Source organism: Lithobates pipiens, unplaced genomic scaffold (assembly GCF_037356315.1).
Source record: "Lithobates pipiens isolate NorthernLeopardFrog02 unplaced genomic scaffold, aLitPip1_a1.2 Scaffold_3, whole genome shotgun sequence".
NCBI classification, from domain to species: domain Eukaryota; kingdom Metazoa; phylum Chordata; class Amphibia; order Anura; family Ranidae; genus Lithobates; species Lithobates pipiens.
In genome coordinates this window covers 83,868,356-83,890,806 of record NW_027507790.1, presented here as the reverse complement: position 1 = coordinate 83,890,806, position 22,451 = coordinate 83,868,356, and the positions used below count along the sequence as shown (strand labels likewise).

At 44.9% G+C, this 22,451-nt stretch overlaps 1 protein-coding gene across 3 annotated transcripts in view; it reads right to left on the bottom strand.

Annotated features, from left to right (window-relative positions):
* MORN3 (MORN repeat containing 3) overlaps positions 1 to 9,363 on the bottom strand; it is a 57,591-nt gene extending 48,228 nt beyond the window's left edge. Inside the window, exons 1-3 of one of the 3 annotated variants that reach the window (XM_077461971.1) lie at positions 9,224 to 9,363; positions 4,080 to 4,235; positions 1,088 to 1,245 (exon numbers count right to left, since the gene is read on the bottom strand). In XM_077461971.1, coding sequence (XP_077318097.1) covers positions 1,088 to 1,245; positions 4,080 to 4,235; positions 9,224 to 9,281 — 372 coding nt within the window. In that variant the 5' untranslated portion in view covers positions 9,282 to 9,363. Of the gene's footprint in view, positions 1 to 1,087; positions 1,246 to 4,079; positions 4,236 to 6,893; positions 6,998 to 9,083 lie in introns of those variants that run through there. The other 2 variants (XM_077461972.1, XM_077461973.1) reach the window with 2 other exon arrangements.
* Positions 9,364 to 22,451: the final 13,088 nt, after the last annotated feature.

Sequence of the window (22,451 nt, the reverse complement as noted above, 5' to 3'; positions counted from 1 at the left end):
CTCTGACCATTCCGAGTACTCCCCATTTATCACCACCCTCTGAACTCGCCCTTGGGTGGTGCCAAGCGTTCCCACTGACGTCAGCCAGGGAGGAGAGAGGAGAGAGTAAGAGCCGTGTCAGCTAAGCACCAGGAAGCCACGCTGTTATAGATACATATAAGCATATTTTTATACAGGCACAGTGACATTTATTGGTGTATTAGACCGTAGATGGGATTTTTTTAACGAAATATCAGAGCAGTAGGAGCTGGGGGGGATGAGGGGTGCGGGCGCTGACATGCAGAGAGGGGAGGAGGACAGAGGAGACACAGACACAGAAGAGTAGGCTGTGGATGACAGAGGCACACAAACTATCCATGATGTAAGGGGCTCAGCAGCCATGATTATCGTGGTCGGTTTCCAGAGGGAAGGGAACAGCCAGGCAGGATCAGCCAGGTATTATAGGTGTTACAGGGTGCAAAATTACACAGCACAAGCATTGTGCTGTGTAACATGCTTTAAAGGAACAGAATCTGTGTTTTTTTTGGGGGGTTTAATGCTTTAATGCATTAAGATTAAAAAAAAAAAAAACCTTCTGTGTGTAGCAGCCTTCCCAATACCCCCTAATTGCTTATCTGAGCCCCATCTCTCTCCAGCGATATCCACAAGTGTCTTAGCCATCCGGGACTCTCCTCCTGATTGGCTGAGACAAGCAGTGGCTCCATTGGCTCCCACAGCTGTCAGTCAAAGTCAGTTAGCCAATCAGGGGAGAAAGGAGGTGGGGCCAGGTCGGGTCGGGGCTCCATGTCTGAATGGACACACGGAGCTTTGACTCAGCTTGGGTGCCCCCATAGGAAGCTGCTGACTGAGGAGGCATTCGATAGGAGAGAGGGACTAGGAACACCAAAGAGGGACCCGAGAAGAGGAGGATCCAGGCTGCTTTGTGCAAAACCAACTGCACAGAGGAGGTAAGTATAACATGTTTGTTTTTGTTTTTTTAACTAGATGTTACAATCACTTTAATAATAATAATAATAATAATATCATCATCACAACAGTAATAATGGCCTACCTATCATCATTTCATCTATAAAAACCTACAACGTACATGTTGTTTGTTGTTCTTCCAGCATCCTGAATAAACCTTTACATATTCACCCGTGATTGGGTCCTGGACACTGTATGTTCCGAAACCACTTCTCTTTCCATATTTCCAGTCACCTTCAAATATGGATTTTTCACTTTTGCATACGTAAGTACCTTTACCTGAAATATTACAAGAAACAGGTAAAATATATTTACCTGAAATATTACAAGAAACTAAAAATTAGAACGCTGAGGTTTTTGAATGTCATGACTAAGAAGGCAGTTTTCATTTCAGACACACAATTAGGTAAAAAGACCACAGAAAGACCACAGAACTGAAATGTGAAAAGCTGTAAATAGTGTTTGTGAATGCTAGAGTGCCCACAATTGTGCAGAAATTGAGAGATTTGACATTTATGTAGTTAGCACGCAAATCGCATCCTGCCATGATCACCACAGGTAATAGACGACTGGGTGAACAGCCTTAAATAGCTGTGGCCACTAGCAGCCTGTCATTGCCCTGTTGCTCAGCAGTAAGAATCAGTAGATTCCTGGCACTGGGATTTACAGTGTTGCATTTGTGCAAATGCAGCCTTACTGGGATTGATTTACTAAAACTGGAGAATGCTAAATCTAGTGCAGCTCTGCATAGAAACCAGTCAGCTTTCATTTTTTTTTGTCGAAGGTTAACTGAACAAACTGAAGTCAGAAGCTGATTGGCTACCATGCAGAGCTGAACCAGATTTTGCACTCTCCAGTTTTAGTAAATCAACCCCACTGGAAATGGGAGTGTGCGCCAGCCAGGAGACATGAACTTTTCAAGAGACTTCAACCCTGCTGGGGAATTCCGTGCCACAGGACTGCGGGAGCTGAAACAGCTGTGAGAGACTGTGGAGAATGAGAAAGTTGAGGTAGCTAGCAAGTCCAGGGGGCTGGAGATGTCCGTAAGTTCCTGGAAGAGTGAGAGAGCCTGGGGTGCTAGGAGAACCCTATCTAGAAGTTAGGAGTGGGCCTGTGCAGCAAAGTTTTGTACCAAAAGGCTGAGTGAGCCAAGAGGGCCAGGGAACTGGATCTGAACCTGACAAGAGCGACTGTGCTGCTGAAGCCATAACCAGGTGGCTTAGCATTTTATGTTGCCTGATTTGCTAACACAACTTTGTGTAGCTGAAGCCTCTGCATGGGAATAGTGAAGTGAGAAACTATTTTTTGTTGATGTTCCTTCTAATAAAAGTGGGCCAGAAAGCCCTTAAAGTGGTTCTAAAGATAGGAGATTTTTTTTTTTCATATTAGTGCATTTCCTGCATTAAAGCGGGAGTCCGCCGGGACTCCGCGTTTTTTTTTTTTTTTTTAAGTCAGCAGCTACAAATACTGCAGCTGCTGACTTTTAAAATAGTGACACTTACCTGTCCAGCGCGCCCGCGATGTCGGCACCCGAAGCCGATCTCTAGATCGACACTCGAGTGCTGCCGTCGCCATCTTGGGTATGGGAATCAGGAAATGGAGCCTTTCGGCTTCATTTCCCGGTTCCCTACTGCGCATGCGCGAGCCGCGCTGCGCAATGAGGACGGTCCCCGCTGCCTCTGGGATCTGTGTGTTTCCCAGCAGGCAGCGGGGCACTTGCGGAAGGGGGCGGGCACTTGCAGAAAGGGGCGTAATGTACGCCCCTTTCCGCAGAGAGCTAGCCCGGAAGTGGGTGCAGTTACCTGGATTATCCAGGTAACTGCACCCCCCTCCCCCCTGAAAGGTGCCAATTGTGGCGCCGGAGGGGGGGAGGAATCCGATGAGCGGAAGGTCCATTTTAGGGTGGACCTCCGCTTTAAAGTGGTATTAAAGGTTAGGCTTTAAAAAAAAAAATACTTACTTGCTCTGTGCAGTGGTTTTGCACAGAGCAGCCCTGAGCCTTGCCTTTTTAGGTCCCCTGCCGCCACTCCTGGCTCCTCCCCCTTGACCAGTGCCCCCAACAGCAAGCTGCTGGCTATGGGGGCACTGGTGCGTGCTTGTGCCCCAGCCCTGCTCTATGCGTCCATAAAACACATAGAGCCACAGCTTGGCCCTGTCTCCCACTCTCGCCTCATTGGTTCACTGTCTGTGATTGAAAGTAGAGGTCTCAGCCAATTAGGAGAGGGAGTCCCGGGACAGCCAAGGCTCTCATGCACATCGCTGGATGGAGAGTATGGGGGGGGGGGGGGGACTGCACACAGGAGATTTTTACCTTCATGTATAGACTGTATGTAGGTAAAAAAAAACATAAGCCTTTACAACCACTTTAAGGTAAAAAACTTCCCTATTAAACATTATCGCTCATAAGCATTGGTAACATAGGGGTATAAAGGAAACTGACGTTGTGTAGTACTGTAAAACTACAATTTATTAAAAGATACAAAAACTCAGATTTATAAATGCACTAGACCTGGTGCATGCAGGTGATGGGTTCTATACAATAGGGATTAGGCCCCTGGGATCAAAGATTTATCAGCAAGTCTTTGGCCCTGCTTCCCTCATGGGTGGTTGTGTACTTTCTGATGCACAATGACGTCACAAGCTCCGCCCGGAGCACACTGGAGCAGTGCACTGGCATGACGGTAAAAAGCCCTGCTAGCATCTTTGGAGCGGTGACGGAGCCGTGTACATACCAGTCCTTCACCGTTCCTCCCCATTGAAATCAATTTGGCATCGTGGCTATACTGCCAGCTAACCGCTGCTGCAGCAGTGCTTTGCGGAGGTTTTAACCCTTTCTCAGTCGCTAGTAGGGGGTAAAACCACCCTGCTAGCGGCCGAATACGCCACTAAAATGACGGTAAAGCGACGCTAAAAATAGCGCAGTTTTACCGTTGGCAACACTCCTGCCCCAGTCTGAAAGGGGCCTAAGGAATATGTAAATACTTTGAGGTTCATGGCCTGGCCACAGGTTCACATACAACATCTTTACCCTGATTTGTGGTATTGAGTAAATAGTATGCTTGTTATTTTGGAGTTTCTAAGTCAATCAAACCTTGTATTTTTAAATAGCTTACCATGTTTTAAGTTGTTCAGCCATTCTCCTGTGTACTGATTCCCATTTACACAGTACACGCTATGCCTCAAGCCAGATTTCTGTGCTTTTCTGTCCCATTCCCTCCAAGGAGGTTCTGTGTCTCTAGGATGTTTTGTAAGAGGCATGTCATTGGCACCTGTAATACATGCATACATTATTATTATACATGATTTATATAGCACCAACAGTTTACACAGTGCTTTACAATGTAGAGGGGGGGACAGCACAATTACAGTACAGTTCAATACAGAAGGGACAGGAGGGCCCTGTTCATAGAGCTTACATTCTAAAGGGAGGGGTGGTGGTACAAAAGGTAAAAATGTGCTGTTACACAATGTATAACTTTTAATTGTATCACATCATAGTACTGTCGGCATAGGCAGTACATGCACATACCTTGTTAAAGCAAAACTAAAACCCATCAATTTTAAGGAGTTGTAAAGTCTTGAGGTTTTTCACTTTAATGCATTATTTAAAAATAATTTTACATTTTTTTTTAAGTCTGCAGGCACTTCCTGTTATAAGATAACAACAATCTGTCTATGACTCCCAGTTGTGCTCCTGTGTTGTCAACTTTTGTACAGAATTCCAAAGGAGACTATAAGTACCCCTTAGCACTGGCTGTACACATACACATTCCCTTTAATAAGTACACCTATTCAATTGCTTGGTAACATAAATTGCGAATTAGCCAACCACTTGGCAGTAACTCAGTGCATTTAGACATCTAGACATGGTGAAGATAACTACAAAACTCTGGTCCGCCCGCACCTGGAGTATCCTGTCCAGTTATAGCACCAGTCCTCAAGAAGGATGTTGTGGAACTGGAGAGAGAGTCAACAAAGCTAATAAAGGGACTGGAGGATCTCCGCTATGGGGAAAGACTACAAGCATTGAACTTATTCTCTCCGAAGAAGAGACGCTTGAGAGAGGATATGATAGCGATGTACAAATACCGTACTGGTGACCTAATCATAGGGAAAAAACTTTTTAGTGAAAAGAAGTTTAAAAAGACACAGGGCCATTCACTCTCCTCCTCGTCAGTACACTGCCCCCACAGTTAGACACACCTCCCTAGGGAACACAACCCCTCGATCACCCCCTAGTGTTAACCCCTTCCCTGCCAGTGACATTTATACAATAATCAGTGGCTATTTTTTAGCCCCAATTGCTGTATAAATGTTACCGGTCCCAAAAAAGTATCAAAAGTGTCCAATCTGTTCGCCGGAATGTCACAATCCCACAAAAAAAAAAAAAACATGCCATTCCATAAATCTATCCCCTATTTTGTAGATGCAATAACTTTTGCACAAACCAATCAATATACGTTTATTGTGATTATTTTTTTTATCAAAAATATGTAGAAGAATACATATTGGCCCAAACTGAGAAATTAGTTTTTTTGTTTTTATTTTACTTTTTTTATATTTATTATAGCAAAAAGAAAATAAAATTGTTTTTTTGTTTTTGTTTTTTTTCAAAATTGTCACTGTTTTTTTGTTTTATAGCGCAAAAAATAAAAACCGCAGAAGTGATCAAATGGCACCAAAAGAAAGCTCTATTTGTGGTAAAAAAAAGGACAAAAATTTGTGTTTGAGTACAACGTTGCACAACCGCACAATTGTCAGTTAAAGCGAGTCAACACAGAGCGATTTCGCAAAAATTGCCTGATCATTAAGGGGCAAATCCTTCCGGTCCTTTAGTGGTTAAAGGGGTTGTAAAGGTTCGTTTTTATCTTTTAAATATGTTATACTTACCTCCACTCTGCAAGGGTTTTGCACAGAGTGGTCCCGATCCTCCTCTTCTAGGGTTACCCCACGGCACTCCTGCCTACTCCTCTTCTCGAGTGCCCCCTCGGAGATTCGCTCTTCCTGGGGGCACTGGTGCGGGGGAACCCTAGAAGAGGAGATACGCATCCTCTCTGCGGGAGAACCCTAGAAGAGGAGGATCGGGACCCCCCCACCCCGTGTCACTGGATTTGATTGACAGCAATGGGAGCCAATGGCTACTGCTGCTATCAATTTATCCAAGGAGGATCCGAGACAGCGGCTGGATATGCTGTGCTCATCCCCTTTGCTCGTATGATACGGTTCAGGTAAGTAAATGGGGGGCGTTGGGGGGGCTGCTGCACTACAGAAGGCATAGAATGCATTAAGGTGAAAACCCCCTTTAAACTGCGTAGAGCGGTAAAGATGTGAAATTCTCTTCAACAAGCAGTGATATCAGCAGGGAGCATCGATAGTTTCAAAAACTATTAGATGGGAACCTTAAAGCGGAGTTCCACCCAAAAGTGGAACTTCCGCTTTAAGCGCTCCTCGCCCCCTGACATGCCACATCTGGCATGTCATTTTTTTTTGGGGGGGGGGGAGAGGGAGTGTGTACCCTTTTTTTTCGTGGGACTCCCTGTCCCACTTCCTATCTTCAGCCACCTAGGCTATTCCTCCTCTCGCTCTAGGCGTCCCCTCCCTGCCAGCAATCTTCTGGGACACAACTCAGGTCCCAGAAGATTGGCTGGCCAATAGGAAAGCGCAGTGCGACAGCACCGCGGAGAGGAGGGGGAGAGGAGCTAGCCTCCAGGCGGCCACATCGCTGGACCGTGGTGCAGGGAAGTGTCGGTTTTTTAAAAGTCAGCAGCTATGCTTCTTGTACCTGCTGACTTTTAATAAACTAAAAAACGGGTGGAACTCCACCTTATGGATCACAACATACAGGCATATACTATGTACTATTAACATAAACACACTCACACACAACAAGTTGAACTGGATGGACTGGTGTCTTTTTACAGCCTTACCAACTAAGTAACTCTGGCATGTCCAAAGTCCAGCCTGTGGGCCAATCACGGCCCGCGGTCCGGTTTTGAACGGCCCGCCTGGTTATCTAAACATATATATCTTTTGTGGCCCCCGACGATCTCCCAGCGCTGGGGCCACAAAAGATATATAGGCTCAGTCTGGCTGCCTCGGGGATTGGAGGCGGTACGAGTGCCGTGCATACAGGAGGAGTATTTCCTGTTTACACGGGAGCCTCTGTCATAGGAAGTCCGGTCTCCGCCATTGGACGACTGTTCTGTCCATCAAAGGAGGAGGGACTTTCTCTTAAAGAGGCTGCTGTGTAAACAGGAGATTCTCCTGTAGGTTATCTTTGGCGCTCGTCCTGCCACTTCCATGTCCCCTCCAAGGCTGCACAGATGGTAATGGTGGGTGCATTCCTGGCAATGGCGAGTGAAATTCTGGCAAAGACGGGTGCATTCCTGGCAATGGCTGGTGCTGCATTCCTGGCAATTGGGGGGTCTGCAGATGGGCACTGCCCCTTATTTTACTTCACAGTTCTTTATTTAAAATGTTAAGGTTTTTTTCCTGAAACTTCCCTCTTAAAGTGAATATGGTATATCCACATAACATGCCCGAGCTCATCTCTTTACTCACACAAAGCCACAAGGGTAAGAGAATTCTTGTTGGGCAGTGTCTTAGTTCTCGAACGAACACAGACTGAAATTTAATGGTTCAAAGAATGTCAGGCAAAATGGTTGGCCCTCACGCATGCTCACTTTATTAAATCTGGCCCTCTTTTAAAAAAGTTTGGACACCCTTGATGTAACTAATCAACTCACCACTAGTTTCTTGAATATGACAATGAGGTCACTGTACTCCAATGGACTCCACAGTCACCAGATCTCAATCCAATAGAGCACCTTTGGGATGTGGTGGAATGGGAGATTCACATCATGGACATTCAGCCGACAAATCTGCAGCAAGCGTGTGACGCTATCATGTCAATATGGACCAAAATCTCTGAGGAATGTTTCCAACAACTTGTTGAATCTATGCCACGGAGAATTAGGGCAGTTCTGAAGGTAAAAGAGGGTCCAACCCAATACTAGCAAGGTGTACCTACTAAAGTGGGCAGTGTATGTGTTGATGAGCTTTTACACTGTGTACATACTGTATATGCAATCAGCTGGCATTGCTGTTCTGTGCTGGGGTGTGATCACTTGGCTATCCCAGCACTGTGACTGACAGCTCCTGGTCACAGTTTATGATTGGGATCTCATGGGATGATCTGCCAATCATGAAATTGCGGTAACAGCCTATCACTGACACCCTCCCCCCCCTTTATCTACGACCCTTCTGAGCTCCATCCTTCTGACTTCATTTTCTGCATGCTTGTACCTGGTCACAGTTTATAACTGGGATCTGGTGGGATGATCCCCCAATCAAGTAATCGCAGTGCGGGCCCCTTTCACACTGAGGCGCTTTTAAACTGCCAGTAAAACACTGAGCGCTTTTGAACAGTTTTCCATTAATTTCAATGGAGAGTGTTCGCACAGCCCACGTGCAGAGCCCGCCAGGAAGTCGGCACTGCGTTGCGCTAATCACAGGCAGTGAGACATTTCCCCCGATCTCTGCAGCCACGCATCGGGACAATGTCTCACTGCCTGTGATTAGCGCAGCGCAGTGCCGACTTCCTGGCGGGCTCTGCGCGTGGGCTGCGCGAACACGCCGGAGCTCATCCTTAATGGAGAGGGGCGTTTTTTCACCGCCCTGCTAGTGCACTGCCCCAGTGTGAAAGCATTAATTGATTTTAATGGAAATAGGTTTTCATGTGCTTTTTTTAGCGTGAAAGCGCCTGAAAAGCGGAGTGTGAAAGGGGTCTAACAGCCAATCATTGACCCCCCCTTATCTACGCCCCTTCTGAGCTCAATCCTTCTGACTTCACTTTCTGCATGCTTGTACCTGGTCAGCAGTTTCACATTGAGCCCACAGATAATCACGCAGCTGCTATCAGCAAAGGTATCGCCCTCCCCCTATATCGTTGTACCCCAAAAATAACATTCGATCAGTGGTCCAGTTATCAGTGGAACTGATTAGAAGAGGAACCCCTGGTGTACCTCTAGTGTGAGCTTTGATCAGATCCCATTATGAAATGTATAGTCACACACACAGTAATCCCCCATCACATGGAGCCATGCAGACCCTCCTACCTTCTCCAGTGTATAGAGACTTCCACCAGGAGACAAACAAGACAGCAACAACACAAATCCGGCAACCATGGCAACGGGACGCTAAGGCCGCTCAGCTAGGCCGGAAACCCGTCACACCCGATGACTTGCTACAATCCTACCTTTCCACCGCAGCCTTATAACGTTTCCAGTGAACGATTCTACTCTGACCGACGTCATCGCTGACACAATAACCCTAGCCGGTATTCCCTGCCTGGGAAAGAAGTGCTTCGGCTTGGCAGCATGGTTTCCTAATGACACTTTCAACATTGTGCCACTAGGTGGCGCTATCACAAAACAATAGAGCATGCTGCTGTCCTGTGGGTCTGGAAATAAATAAAGCTTTATACATTTTGTACTTACCAACACAGTCATTTTGATACTTAGAGGAAATGTTATGTCTGTATTGTAAAACTATATGTATAGGCAAAACTTTGTAACTATTCATTTTTAAAAAAAAAAGCAGAAATAGTCTAAAAAGAAAAAAACTGTGAGCAGGCATGTTCTTTATTAGAGAACAGACATGTAGTGTCTACAATAAAATAAACCTACCTGCCTTCTCAGTCTTCTATAGAACACACACGCAGGTACACATGCACAGCTCCGTGCACTCCGGCGCATGCACAGGAATGACGGCATCAAGATGGTGGAAGGCCAGGACCTAGAAAAAGCTGTGGAGAAGATGCAGGCGTCACGTCACATTCGGCTACCCGTCACATTTTGCTACCCGCTGGATTGCGCATGCGCAACACGCCATGTGCGTTGCAACACAGGGCCCCACGTGGGCTCGCTTCGCTTGCCACGCTTCGGGCACGGCCTCGCTTCACTCAGCATAATTATAATCTAGCTCTATATCCACTTGGATGGTGGGGCTTGAACCTGGACTCAGAGGTGTGGGCAGAAAATTCTGCGCAAACGCAGATCGCCACATTGTTGGAATACATATGCGCATGCGCAGTCCAGCGGGTAGCCAAATGTGATGGGTCGCCATATGTGACGAAACACAGGCAATCGGACCACTGTAGCAGAAGTAGGTATTTTGGACTTTAAAGCAGAACTTCACCCATAACAACTTAATAAAAATAATGTTCTTTAGCAAGAAACCTACATTCCACATTAATAATTATGCTACCAAAATTAGTGTGTGCTGTAAATTGCCTCCAGCATTATCCGTTTCTTCTTACGGGAGGCTGCCATTTTGCTGAAGCCCAGAGCCCCTGAACAGCAGGAAATTATAAAGTGGAAACAAACCCATCGATTTAACGGTTTCAAAAAACAGTTACGTTTCTGGAATGCCGGGATTTCTAACTGTCACATTTGCTTGTGTCCTCAACCAAACTGTCAAACAGCTGGTGTCATAATTGATCACATGTGCAGCACCATGGCAGTTGCAGATCAAAAAGAAGCAGCCTCCTTGGCTGTAAAGGACAGGAGGTTTTAGTTCTTCTTTAACCACTTAAGGACCAGAAGGATTTACCCCCTCCCTGATCAGGCTATTTTTTGAGATACGGCACTGCGTTACTTTAACTGACAACTGCAAGGTCGTGCGACGTTGTACCCAAATAAAATTGATGTCCTTTTTTTTCCCCCACCAATAGAGTTTTATTTTGGTGGTATTTGATCACCTCTGAGGTTTTGATTTTTTGCACTTTAAACAAAAAGAAGACCGTCAATTTTGAAAAAAAAAAAAATACAATATTTTTTTCTGCTATAAAACATACCCAATATACATATTTTTTGGTGAAAAAAAATGCAATAAGCATATATTGATTGGTTTGCGCAAAAGTTATAGAGTCTACAAAATAGGGGATAGATTTATGGCATTTTTATTATTACCATATTTATCGGCGTATAACATGCACATTCATTTTAAGAGGGACGTTTCAGGAAAAAAACTTAAATTTTAAATAAGGAACTAAGCAAAATAAGGTCCATCTGCAGCCTCACCATTGCCATCAATGTAGCTTGATCAATGCCCATCTGCAGCCTCACAAGTGCCATCAATGCAGCAGCCTCACTATTGCCTTCAATGCAGCAGCCTCACCATTGCCTTAAATGCAGCAGCCTCACTATTGCCATCAATGCAGCAGCCTCACCATTGCCTTCAATGCAGCAGCCTCACCATTGCCTTAAATGCAGCAGCCTCACTATTGCCATCAATGCAGCAGCCTCACTATTGCCTTCAATGCAGCAGCCTCACCATTGCCTTAAATGCAGCAGCCTCACTATTGCCATCAATGCAGCAGCCTCACGATTGCCTTCAATGCAGCAGCCTCACCATTGCCTTAAATGCAGCAGCCTCACTATTGCCATCAATGCAGCAGCCTCACCATTGCCATCAATGCAGCAGCCTCACTATTGCCATCATGCAGCAGCCTCACCATTGCCTTTAATGCAGCAGCCTCACCATTGCCTTCAATGCAGCAGCCTCACCATTGCCATCAAGGCAGCAGCCTCACCATTGCCATCAAGGCAGCAGCCTCACCATTGCCTTCAATGTAGCAGCCTCACCATTGCATTCAATGCAGCAGCCTCACCATTGCCATCAATGCAGCAGCCTCACTATTGCCATCAGTGTAGCCTGAACAATGCCCATCTGCAGCCTAGAGGGGACAGGGAGGGGGGCGGGACGAGTGCTTACAGATTACATACAGTGAGAATCTCCTATGATAGACAGAACAGTGGTCCAATGGCGGCCTAGGAGACGAGACTTCCTATTACAGAGGCCGCCAAGTAAGCAGGAAATTCTCACTGTATGTAATCTGACAGCGCTCGTCCCGCTCCCCTCCCTGTCCCCTCCAAGGCAGCTAAAATTGAAGTATTGGCATATAACACGCACTATTTGCACCCTATTTGCACCCGATTTTCATGGTGAAAGGGTGAGTGTTATACGCCAATAAATATTTTTTTTTTATAGTAATGGTGGTGATCAGTGATTTTTAGTGGGACTGCGACATTGCGGCGGACAGATCGGACACCTAACTGATATTTTTGACACTTTTTTGGGAACCAGTGACATTATTACCGTAATCAGTGCTAAAAATATGCACTGACATTGTACTAATGACACTGGAACGGAAGGTGTTAACATCAGGGGCCGATCAAGGGGTTAACTGTGTTCCCTGGGTGTTTACTAACTGTATGGGGGATGGGCTGCCTGGGACAACACACAGATCTGTCTTCCTGCATAGCAGAAAGACAAGATTTCAGTGCAATCCCCTGTCAGAACGAAGCTCTGCCTTGTTTACTTCAAAACAACAAAATAGTGTAGCGCTAATTTAAATAATGATATATTCACAAGGGAAGATATCCGTGTATAGACAATCATGAATACTAAAAAACAGGGAATAAAGTCCTCTATAATGTGACTAATACACGTGAAATGTGATGAGGAATATTCTTCAGATGAAATAGACGTTTCACTGATCAGGTGTAGCCAGATGTATCAACTTGTCTGAAGTAATCTAGAAAGTAGATGGAAAACTCTTACCAGATGTGGTGGACTCGCCAGTCTTACGACAGTTGAGTAAAAAACGCTTGGGGTCTACACAAAACGGAAGAAATAATAAAAGCAATGTGGGGTGCTAGACATCTAGCACCCCACATTGCTTTTATTATTTCTTCCGTTTTGTGATCACTTGTCATAATTCATGTCCTTTTTTATGACTTTTTAAATAAATACCTCATGGTAATTTTTTTTGACCTGCACCATTTGGAGCTTTCTTTTTTCTTCATTATCATTCTTATGAAATCTCTTCTACATCCGGGGTCCGAAATCTAAATGGGCCATACCTGATCCGGACAACTTGAGGGACTTCCTGAGAGACGCCCGCCACGGCTGTTCCACCATTTGGAGCCTTCTGGGAATCCGGTTTGACTACTTCCAATCCATCATCTGGTCTCATGTGTAGACCCCAAGCGTTTTTGACTCAACTGTCGTAAGACTGGCGAGTCCACCACATCTGGTAAGAGTATTCCATCTACTTTCTAGATTACTTCAGACAAGTTGATACATCTGGCTACACCTGATCAGTGAAACGTCTATTTCATCTGAAGAATATTCCTCATCACATTTCACGTGTATTAGTCACATTATAGAGGACTTTATTCCCTGTTTTTTAGTATTCATGATTGTCTATACACGGATATCTTCCCTTGTGAATATATCATTATTTAAATTAGCGCTACACTATTTTGTTGTTTATATTTTTGGGCTTTGTTTGCTGGAAGTGTTAGCAGCTGTTTTTCACTCTTAGTTTAACATAGTGCGGTGTTTTCCCCCCTATCTACACTTGTTTACTTCAGTAGATCCCCATTCTGTCTCTGCGGGGAACAATCGCCGGTGGACATTGAGTCAGCCGGACCCGCTGATTGGCTCCCCCGCTTGCCGCGGGCCCACAGAAGCTAGTGCATGAACCGATGTACACTTACACTGATTCCCGCAGCCGAGCCACCTTGCCGCAGTATAACTGCAACGGCTGATCGGCAAGCAGTTAAAGGAGAAGTACAGTCAAAGCTCGTTTGCTGTACTTTTCCTGTGGATCACAGGAGTGCAGAGGGTTCTGCACTCATGTGACATGGTTTCAGCTGACAGCGGGCTAAAGCCCGGTGTTGGTTTCCATCTCAGAGCCAGTCCAGGCTCGGGAAAGATCACAACCATATGGTCAGGATCCGCCCACATGCCTGGACCGGCACCTGGCTTAGCCTCTCAGCAAGCATGTGAGAGCCTGAGCGGGCCGCTTCCGCCCCCTCCACAGCCCTGTGCTCTATGCTCAGGGATTATTGAGAACCGAATGATCGGCGGTGTTTGATCGCTCAGTTCTCTGTCTTAGAGCCGGTAGGGGACAGATGCAGCATCGTATTGATGCTGCATCCACCTACATAAATATGATTAACTGCTTGCCGACCAGCTCACACCAATATATGTCAGCAGAAGGGCACGTACAGTCATATTAACGTATCTCTACGTTGCCCTTTAAAAAGCAGCTAGCGGGCGCGCACGTGCCCTCCGTGATTGTAATCGTGGGTCCCGTGGACTCGATGTCCACTGGGATACCCGCAATCGTGTCACAGAGAGGAAGAACAGGAAAATGATGATGTAAACAAGCATTTCCCCATTCTGCCTAGTGACACTGAAATCGGGAGCGGTGATCAGTGTCAAGTCACACATAGCCCATCCCCCTGACAGTTAGAATCACTCCCTAGGACACACTTAACCCCTACAGCGCCCACTAGTGGTTAACCCCTTCACTGCCAGTCACATTTACACAGTAATCAATGCATTTTTAATCGCACTGATTGCTGTATATGTGAATGATCCCAAAATTGCGCCAAAAGTTTCTGATTTGTCCGCCATAATGTCGCAGTCACAATAAAAATCGCTGATCGCCGCCATTACTTGTAAAAAAAAATAAAAATACGCTCTGACTTTTGCGCAAACCAATCAATAAACACTTATTGCAATTTTTTTTTACCAACAATATGTAGAAGAATACATATCGACCTAAACTGTGGGAAAAAAAAAAGTTTTTTTATATATTTTAGCAAAAAGGAAAAAATAATGCGTTCTTTTCAAAATTGTCACTATATTTTTGTTCATAGCGCAAAAAATAAAAACCGCAGAGGTGATCAAATACCACCAAAAGAAAGCTCTATTTATGGGGAAAAAATTACGTCAATTTTGTTTGGGAACCACGTCGCACGACCGCGCAATTGTCAGTTAAAGCGATGCAGTGCCGAACCGCAAAAAAGTGCTCTGGTCTTTTGCCAGCCAAATGGTCCGGGGCTGAAGTGGTTAAGGCTGTCAGCAGATCAGCGTCTACAAACTCTGCAATGCAAACTCCGCAATGCCTAAAAATAGAGAGCAACTGAGCATGTGCAGAGCAGGGTGAAACTGTGTGTTGCTGGATTTAAAAAAGTAAGGGTACCCCAGCATGAAGTGATCTAGCAGGCACTGTTATTGTTACCTTTATCTCTTTTGAAAGTAGAAGGATTATATTGTCACTTAAAATGCCTTGCACCTGTGACTTTCCAGTTTATCCACAAATTGAAAGCTTCCTTTTTTTTCTTATAGTTGTGCTTTAACCAGTTCAATACCGGGTACTTAAACACCTTCCTGCCCAGACCAATTTTGAGCTTTCAGCGCTGTCGCACTTTGAATGACAATTGCGCGGTCATGCTACACTGTACCCAAATGACATTTTTATCATTTTTTTCTCACAAATAGAGCTTTCTTTTGGTGGTATTTGATCACCTCTGCGGTTTTTATTTTTTGCTAAACAAATAAAAAAAATACCGAAAATTTTGAAAAAAAAAATGTTTTTTTTTGTTTCAGTTTCAAAACTTTGCAAATAAGTAAGTTTTCTCCTTCACTGATGGGCACTGATGGGGTTACACTGATGGGCAATGATAAGGCGGCACTGATGGGCACTGATGAGGTGGCACCAATGAAGTGGCACTGATGAGGTGGCATTGATGGACACCGATATGTGGCACTGATAGGCGGCACTGATGGGTGGCACTGATGGGCGACACGGATGGGCACTGATAGGTGGCACAAATTGGCACTGATAGCTGGCACGGATTGGCATGGATGGGCATGGATAGGTGGCACAGGTGGGCATGGGTTAGTCGGCACAGGTGGGCATGGGTAGGCGGCACAGGTGGGCATGGGTAGGCGGCATAGGTGGGCATGGGTAGGCGGCACAGGTGGGCATGGATGGGCACTGATAGGTGGCATGGATGGGCACTGATAGGCGGCACAGATGGGAACTGATAGGCGGCATTGTATTTTAATTGTACTAATGGATGCCAATCAGTGCCAATCAATAATGCATGCCAATCAGTGATGCCCATTGTGGGCACTGATTGGCATCCATTGTGGCACTGACTGGAATCCCTGGTGGTCTAGGGTGGCATACCTTGTCCTGGGCATCCCTGGTGGTCTGGTGGCGTCCCTGGTGGTCCAGTGTGGGCATCCTCGGGGGGGCTGTGCTGATAATCGATCAGCACAGACCCCCCCTGTCAGAGGAGCAGCCGATCGGCTCTCCTCTACTCGCGTCTGACAGACGCGAGTGAAGAAAAGCCGATCACCGGCTTTTCCTATTTACACTGTGATCAGCCGTGATTGGACACGGCTGATCACGTGGTAAAGAGTCTCCGTCGGAGACTCTTTACCGAGATCGTAGTTGCCGGGTGTCAGACTGACACCCCGCAACAACGATCGCCGCGATGCGCGCCCCCGGGGGCGCGCAGCGGCTCATAATCCTGATCACGTCATATGACGTCCGGTCAGGATTATGCAACCACTTTGCCACCGTCTATTTGTTATAGGGCAGGCAGCAAGTGGTTAAATAGATACTCATAAATTAACCCTTCAGGGGCACTATTAGTAGTTTGTCACATTAAACTGGACTTATGTCCTATAATGTTGAAGACGTTTTGCAGCTCCTTCAGTGGAAGTCAAATAAAGGCTGAGCTTTTTATTTGACTCACGCTTCTATCTTTCTTGAAGGTTTACCCGCATTTCAGTGCAGTCACACTTACTGAATTGCTTTGGCCAATCTAAGTGGCAACATCTTTATTGCACCTCCTCCTCTTTGCCACTAATCCTTTTCTTTTTATTATTATTATTATACAGGTTTTATATAGTGTCAACAGTTTGCGCAGCGCTTAACAAAATGAAGGCAGACATTACAGTTACAATACAATTTGGTACAAAATGAATCAGAGGGCCCTGCTTATTAGAGCTTACAATCTAAAAAAAAAATCCTAAAGCAGAACTAAATTCTCTCAATCATTATTAAAGTGATACTAAAGACTTGTTTGTTTGTTTTTTTCACTAAAAATAACAAACATGTCTATACTTACCTGCTGAGAAAAGATCCATAGAATGTACAGGCCGACAACTTCCCCATAGAAAATATTTATTTGAGCATTACAGCAATAACATCAACGCGCTGACGCGTTTCGGCCTTAGGCCTTAATCAAAAGCAAGGTCGAAACACGTCAGTTTTTGGATGATGTTATTGCTGTAATTCTCAATGGAGAGCATTACAGCAATTAGAGTATTACTGTAATGCTTCTATGGAGAAGTTGTCGATTTGCTGGCCTGTACTTTCTATGGATCTTTTGTGAGCTTAATTAGCCAGCGCACCAACTACTCTACACACCAACTATGCTATATAGCGGTAGAGCTTGGGTGAGTTTTTCTCTTTATACTTTCCTGCTCTGTGTAATGGTTTTGCACCAGATCCTCCTCTTCTCAGGTCCCTCGTTAGCGTTCCTGGCTCCTCCCTCCTGTTGAATTCCCCCACAGCAAGCAACTTGCTATGGGGGCACCTGAGCCGAACCACAGCTCCATGTATCCATTCAGACACGGAGCTGTGGCCCGACTCCACCCCCTTTCTCTCCTCATTGGCTCACTGACTTTGATTAACAGCAGCAGGAGCCAATGGCGCTGCACTGCTGTCTCAGCCAATGAGGAGGGGAGTCCCGGACAGCTGAGTCTCTCATGCAACATCGATGGATCTAGATGGGGCTCAGGTAAGTATGCAGAGGGCTGCACACACAGATGGCTTTTTATCTTAGACCCCTTTCACACCACACCGCCCATTGCGTCGGCTGTAAAACGCCGCTATTTTTAGCGGCGTTTTACCGCCGGATTTGCGGCGGATTGTGGCGCATTTCAGGCGCTAGCGGGGCGCTTTTACCCCGCTAGCGGCCGCGAAAGGGTTAAAACCGCCGGCAATATGCCGCAATAGCAGCGTTTTGCCGGCGGTATTAAAGCGCTGCCCCATTGATTTCAATGGGGAGCAGCGGTGGAGGAGCGGTAAACACACCGCTCCTTCACCGCTCCAAAGAAGCTGCTGGCAGGACTTTTTTCTGACGTCCTGCCAGCGCACCACTGTAGTGTGAAAGCCCTTGGGCTTTCACACTACATACAATGGTGCAGCTTCTTTAGGACGGATTGCAGGCGCTATTTCTAACGCTATAGCACCTGCAAAATGCCCTGGTGTGAAAGGGGTCTTAATGCATAGAATGCATTAAGATAAAGATAAAAAAAAACCTTCTGACTTTATAACCACTTTAACTAATTTTAATATTTGTGCTGCTAATCTTAGTAAATAGATAGGAATGGTATATTTTGTTGTTTTAAACTTCTTTTTTTACATTTCTTCAGTTGCTTCTTGGTTTCTGGGCTGGGGCAAAATGATGTCTCACAACCCAGGAGTCTTCATGGGCATTTTTTTCCCTTTCATTTGAAGGAGGGGAAGAGGGCTTTTTTTCTGCTAAGCGCACCCTCCTGCCTACATGCCTCTGCTAAGGGCAGATGGATTCCAGGAAGTAAATTCTATAAGAATCATCTGCTCTTACTCAAGATGGTCCTAGAAATGCTAGGGGGTGTTTTTTAAAAGTGAATGCTCAACAAAATAAAGCATGGGGACAGGGGTGGATGGGTGAATTTGCTTTGAAAATTAAAAATGAATTCAGTTTTCAGGCTCACCTCTATTTACTGGGGCAGAATGGCTTCCCTGCGCGAAACCTCGTACCTATACAGGGTTTCCTTTAAGAATCACCAGAGAAGCCCACTGCACATCATTTTGGCCCAGCCCAGGAACCCAGGAACCAGGAAGCAACTGAAGAAATGTAATACAATACGTTTAAAACTAAATATATCATTCCTATCTATTTACTAAGACTAGCAGTGATTTGTTGCAGTGATTTCCTAAAAGTAGTACTAGCATTACTTTTCCTGCACTCCGCCATGTTTTGCAGCCCATACAAATTAATTGGGCTGTGAAAACGCATTGCATGTGGAACGCACAGGAATCAGATGGGAATGCAACAATAATGGTTAGTGTAGGTGGGAAAATGGCCTTTCCCAGCTTTTGTAAATAGACCCCTTGGAAAGTGCTTGTTAGCTCTCATTCAGCAGTGTTAATTTTGATGTCAAATTCCGAGTTAGTTTTAGTCATAGTCTTTTGACTTACTAAGAATAACATCTATCTATTATATTATTTTAAATCAATTCATGTTATGAATATCATAATGTTTTGTGTTCGTAATTGCCAAGGGGAAAACTTCCACTTTAATGTCTACGTAAGCGTGGAATCTTTTAGTGGGAAAGCACTGCCTCCTGGGATGTGTGACATGGACTTCCCTAGAGGGGCGATCCTTCGTCATCCTTACCTAGGTAAGAATTCAGGAAGTAGAGGACTACTCGACTCTATAACACAATTTATATGTAATAACTTTTCCTATAAAATAAAACTGGGTGCGGTTATATAAAAGGTGATCTGGGGGGTAGAAAAGAGGTGAGAGGAAGCTCATTTAATGAGAGAAGACACTCTGTCACAATCAAAAACATGTAATGAAGGGTTGATATACTTAATTTTCCTATTGTCTTCCATGGCCAATGCTACTGCAATGCTGAGAACCAGTCGCTTGAAGTCCACTAGAAAACCAACATTTTTTGGGTATCGATTTCCATGCTACCCTACAGCTTTCACTGGTTCCTCCCGTTGACTTCCATGTACATGTGGGAGAGAGTAATGGCGTATCATTAGGAGGAACCTGTGCAGGACTCCAGAGATCAACACTCCCGGATGTGTTGGTGTCTCAATGGACTTCAAGTGATTAGTTCTCTGCAAAGCTGTGGGCTGTGGGGAACCAATTCTCAGAAATAGAGCCACATTAAACCCTCCCTACATTTTAACTTAACACATTGGGCACAAGAAAAAAACCATTCACCAGCAAACTCTGTGTTCAAAGTAGGTTACATCTTTTAGCGCTGCTGTCCCCTGCTCTCAGTGCTGCTTCTTTGAACTCAGTCTGTTAGCCTAAAGGAGGAAGGGGAGGTGCGCTACACACAGAGTGCGGAGTTTAGGGGTCCACCTGTGGGAGCTGATGATACACAAGCTGTCACTTATAAACTCAGTATTCTGTATTTACAATTGACAGTGGTGAGAGGGGAGCAGAGGACCACAACCACAGTTGGTAGAACTCTGCTCCGCTATGTTCTGGCTCAAAAAAGCCTGACTGAAACACAGTACTGCTGCCTATGTTCTTTGGGCCCTCAGATGCCACTGCATTAAAAACAGTCATGATTCTGTGACGGACATTACTGCACGGGTTCAGAAATAGTTCCAAAAATCGCTGTCTATAAACACAGTTCCCCGTGCCATCCGAAAATGCATTAAATCTCGATCATGCAAAGAAGAAGCCATATCTGAACATGATCCAGAAATGCCACCGTCTCTGTGTCAAAGCTTATTTAACCCCTTAGCGTGATCCGTAGCGTGAACCATACTGACATATGCGGTCTCGGCTTTAAGGAGTTATACTGGGATGATGCAGCTGCATGCATCAGCCTGGTACCGTTCTTTAGAGTGGGCGGTTGGCTTTTCAGGCATAACAACGGATGCAGCTAAAAGCCGCTCGGCTGTTATACCAGAGGAGCAAGAGTGGACGTCCCCCCCCCCCTCCCGCCGCCTTCTGCTGATCTTCCCAGGCCTCACATCCCACCGGGAGACCTGATCCATGATCCGGCACTTCCGCCGGCTAGAGTAATGCCGTGTACACACGGTCGGACTTTCCGGCAGAAAAAGTCTGACGGAATCATTTCATTGGATATTCCGATCATGTGTGGGCTTCAGCAGACTTTTTTTTTGAAAATTTTCAGACCTAGAAATAGAACATGTTTTAAATCTTTCCGACGGAATCAATTCCTATTGGGAAAACCATTTCTCTGTATGCTGTTCCGACGGACCAAAAATTACTCAAGGGCATCTATTGGCTACTGGGTATTGAACTTCCTTTTTCTAGTCCCGTCGTACATGTTGTATGTCACCATGTTCTAAATGATTGGACTTTGGTGTGAACGTGTGTAGGCAAGTCCGTTTCAGCGGAACTCAGTTGGAAAAACCACCAGAGTTTATTCTGATGGAAAAAACGGTCGTGTGTACGTAACATAAGACTGGAAGGAATCCGAAAACAGCCTCATTCCAGTCTCCTTTGTGTAAACTCGGAAGCAACGTCATAACTTCACTTCTGGTTGACTTGGTGGCCAATGGCGCAGTTTAAAAAAAAAAATTACAGTATTCAGAATCACAGTGTTTGACAATCTGAATACTTTGAAGTGCAAAGGAGGGATTTGGAGTCGGCAGTAAAAGTGATAAAATTATAAAATTATTCTTTTTATCTGTTATTATAAAATAACTAAGAATTTTTTTTTCTAAGTTCCCCCGTCCCTGTGATCTCACGCAGCAAAGAAAACACACATGTAAGTCGTGCCCGCATATCTAAACGTTCAAATCACACATGTGAGGTATCACCGCAGTAGTCAGAGTGAGAGCAATAATTCTAGCACTAGACCTCCTCTGTAACTCTAACCTGGTACTCGCCTATGGAGATTCTTAGGTACCGTAGTTTGTCGCCATTCCACGAGTGTGCGCAATTTCAAAGCATGACATGTTGGGTATCTATTTACTCAGCATAACATCATCTTTCACATTATACAAAAAATTAGCTGACTTTACTGTTAAGTATTTTTTTAATTCATGAAAGTGTCTTTTTTCTTAAAAAATTTAGTTTGGAAGACCACTGTGCAAATACAGTGTGACATAAAATATTGCAACAATCGCTATTTTATTCTCTAGATTCTCTGCTACAAAAATATATATAATGTTTGGGGGTTCTAAGTAATTTTCTATAAAAAAATACGTATTTTAACTTGGAAGCAACAAATGTCAGAAATAAGTTTAGTCATGAAAGGGTTAAAATGGTCTGCTGCAAAGTGGAAAACTGTTCTGTGGTAAGACAAACTGAAAACTGACATTCTTTTTGACAACAATGGGTGCCAAGTCCTCCAGACTAAACAGGAGAGGGTCCTTCCAGCTTGTTATCAGTAGGGATGGGTGAACGGTTCGGCCCGAGCATAGGTTCGGGCCGAACTTTGGTTGTTCGGGTGTTCTGCAATATGTGGTGTTCGGGGCAAATTCGAAAGCCGCTGAAACACTGTTAAAGTCTATGGGACATTAACATGAAAAATGAAAAGTGTTAATTTTAAAGGCTTATATGCAAGTTATTGTCATAAAAAAGTGTTTGGGGACCTGGGTCCTGCCCCAGGGGACATGTGTCAATGCAAAAAAAAAGTTTTAAAAACTCCCATTTTTTCGGGAGCAGTGATTTTAATAATGCTTAAAGTGAATAAATAAAAGTGAAATATTCCTTTAAATTTCGTACCTGGGGGGTATCTATAGTATGCCTGTAAAGTGGCACATTTTTCCCGTGTTTAGAGCAGTCCCTGCACAAAATGACATTTCTAAAGGAAAAAAGTCATTTGAAAGT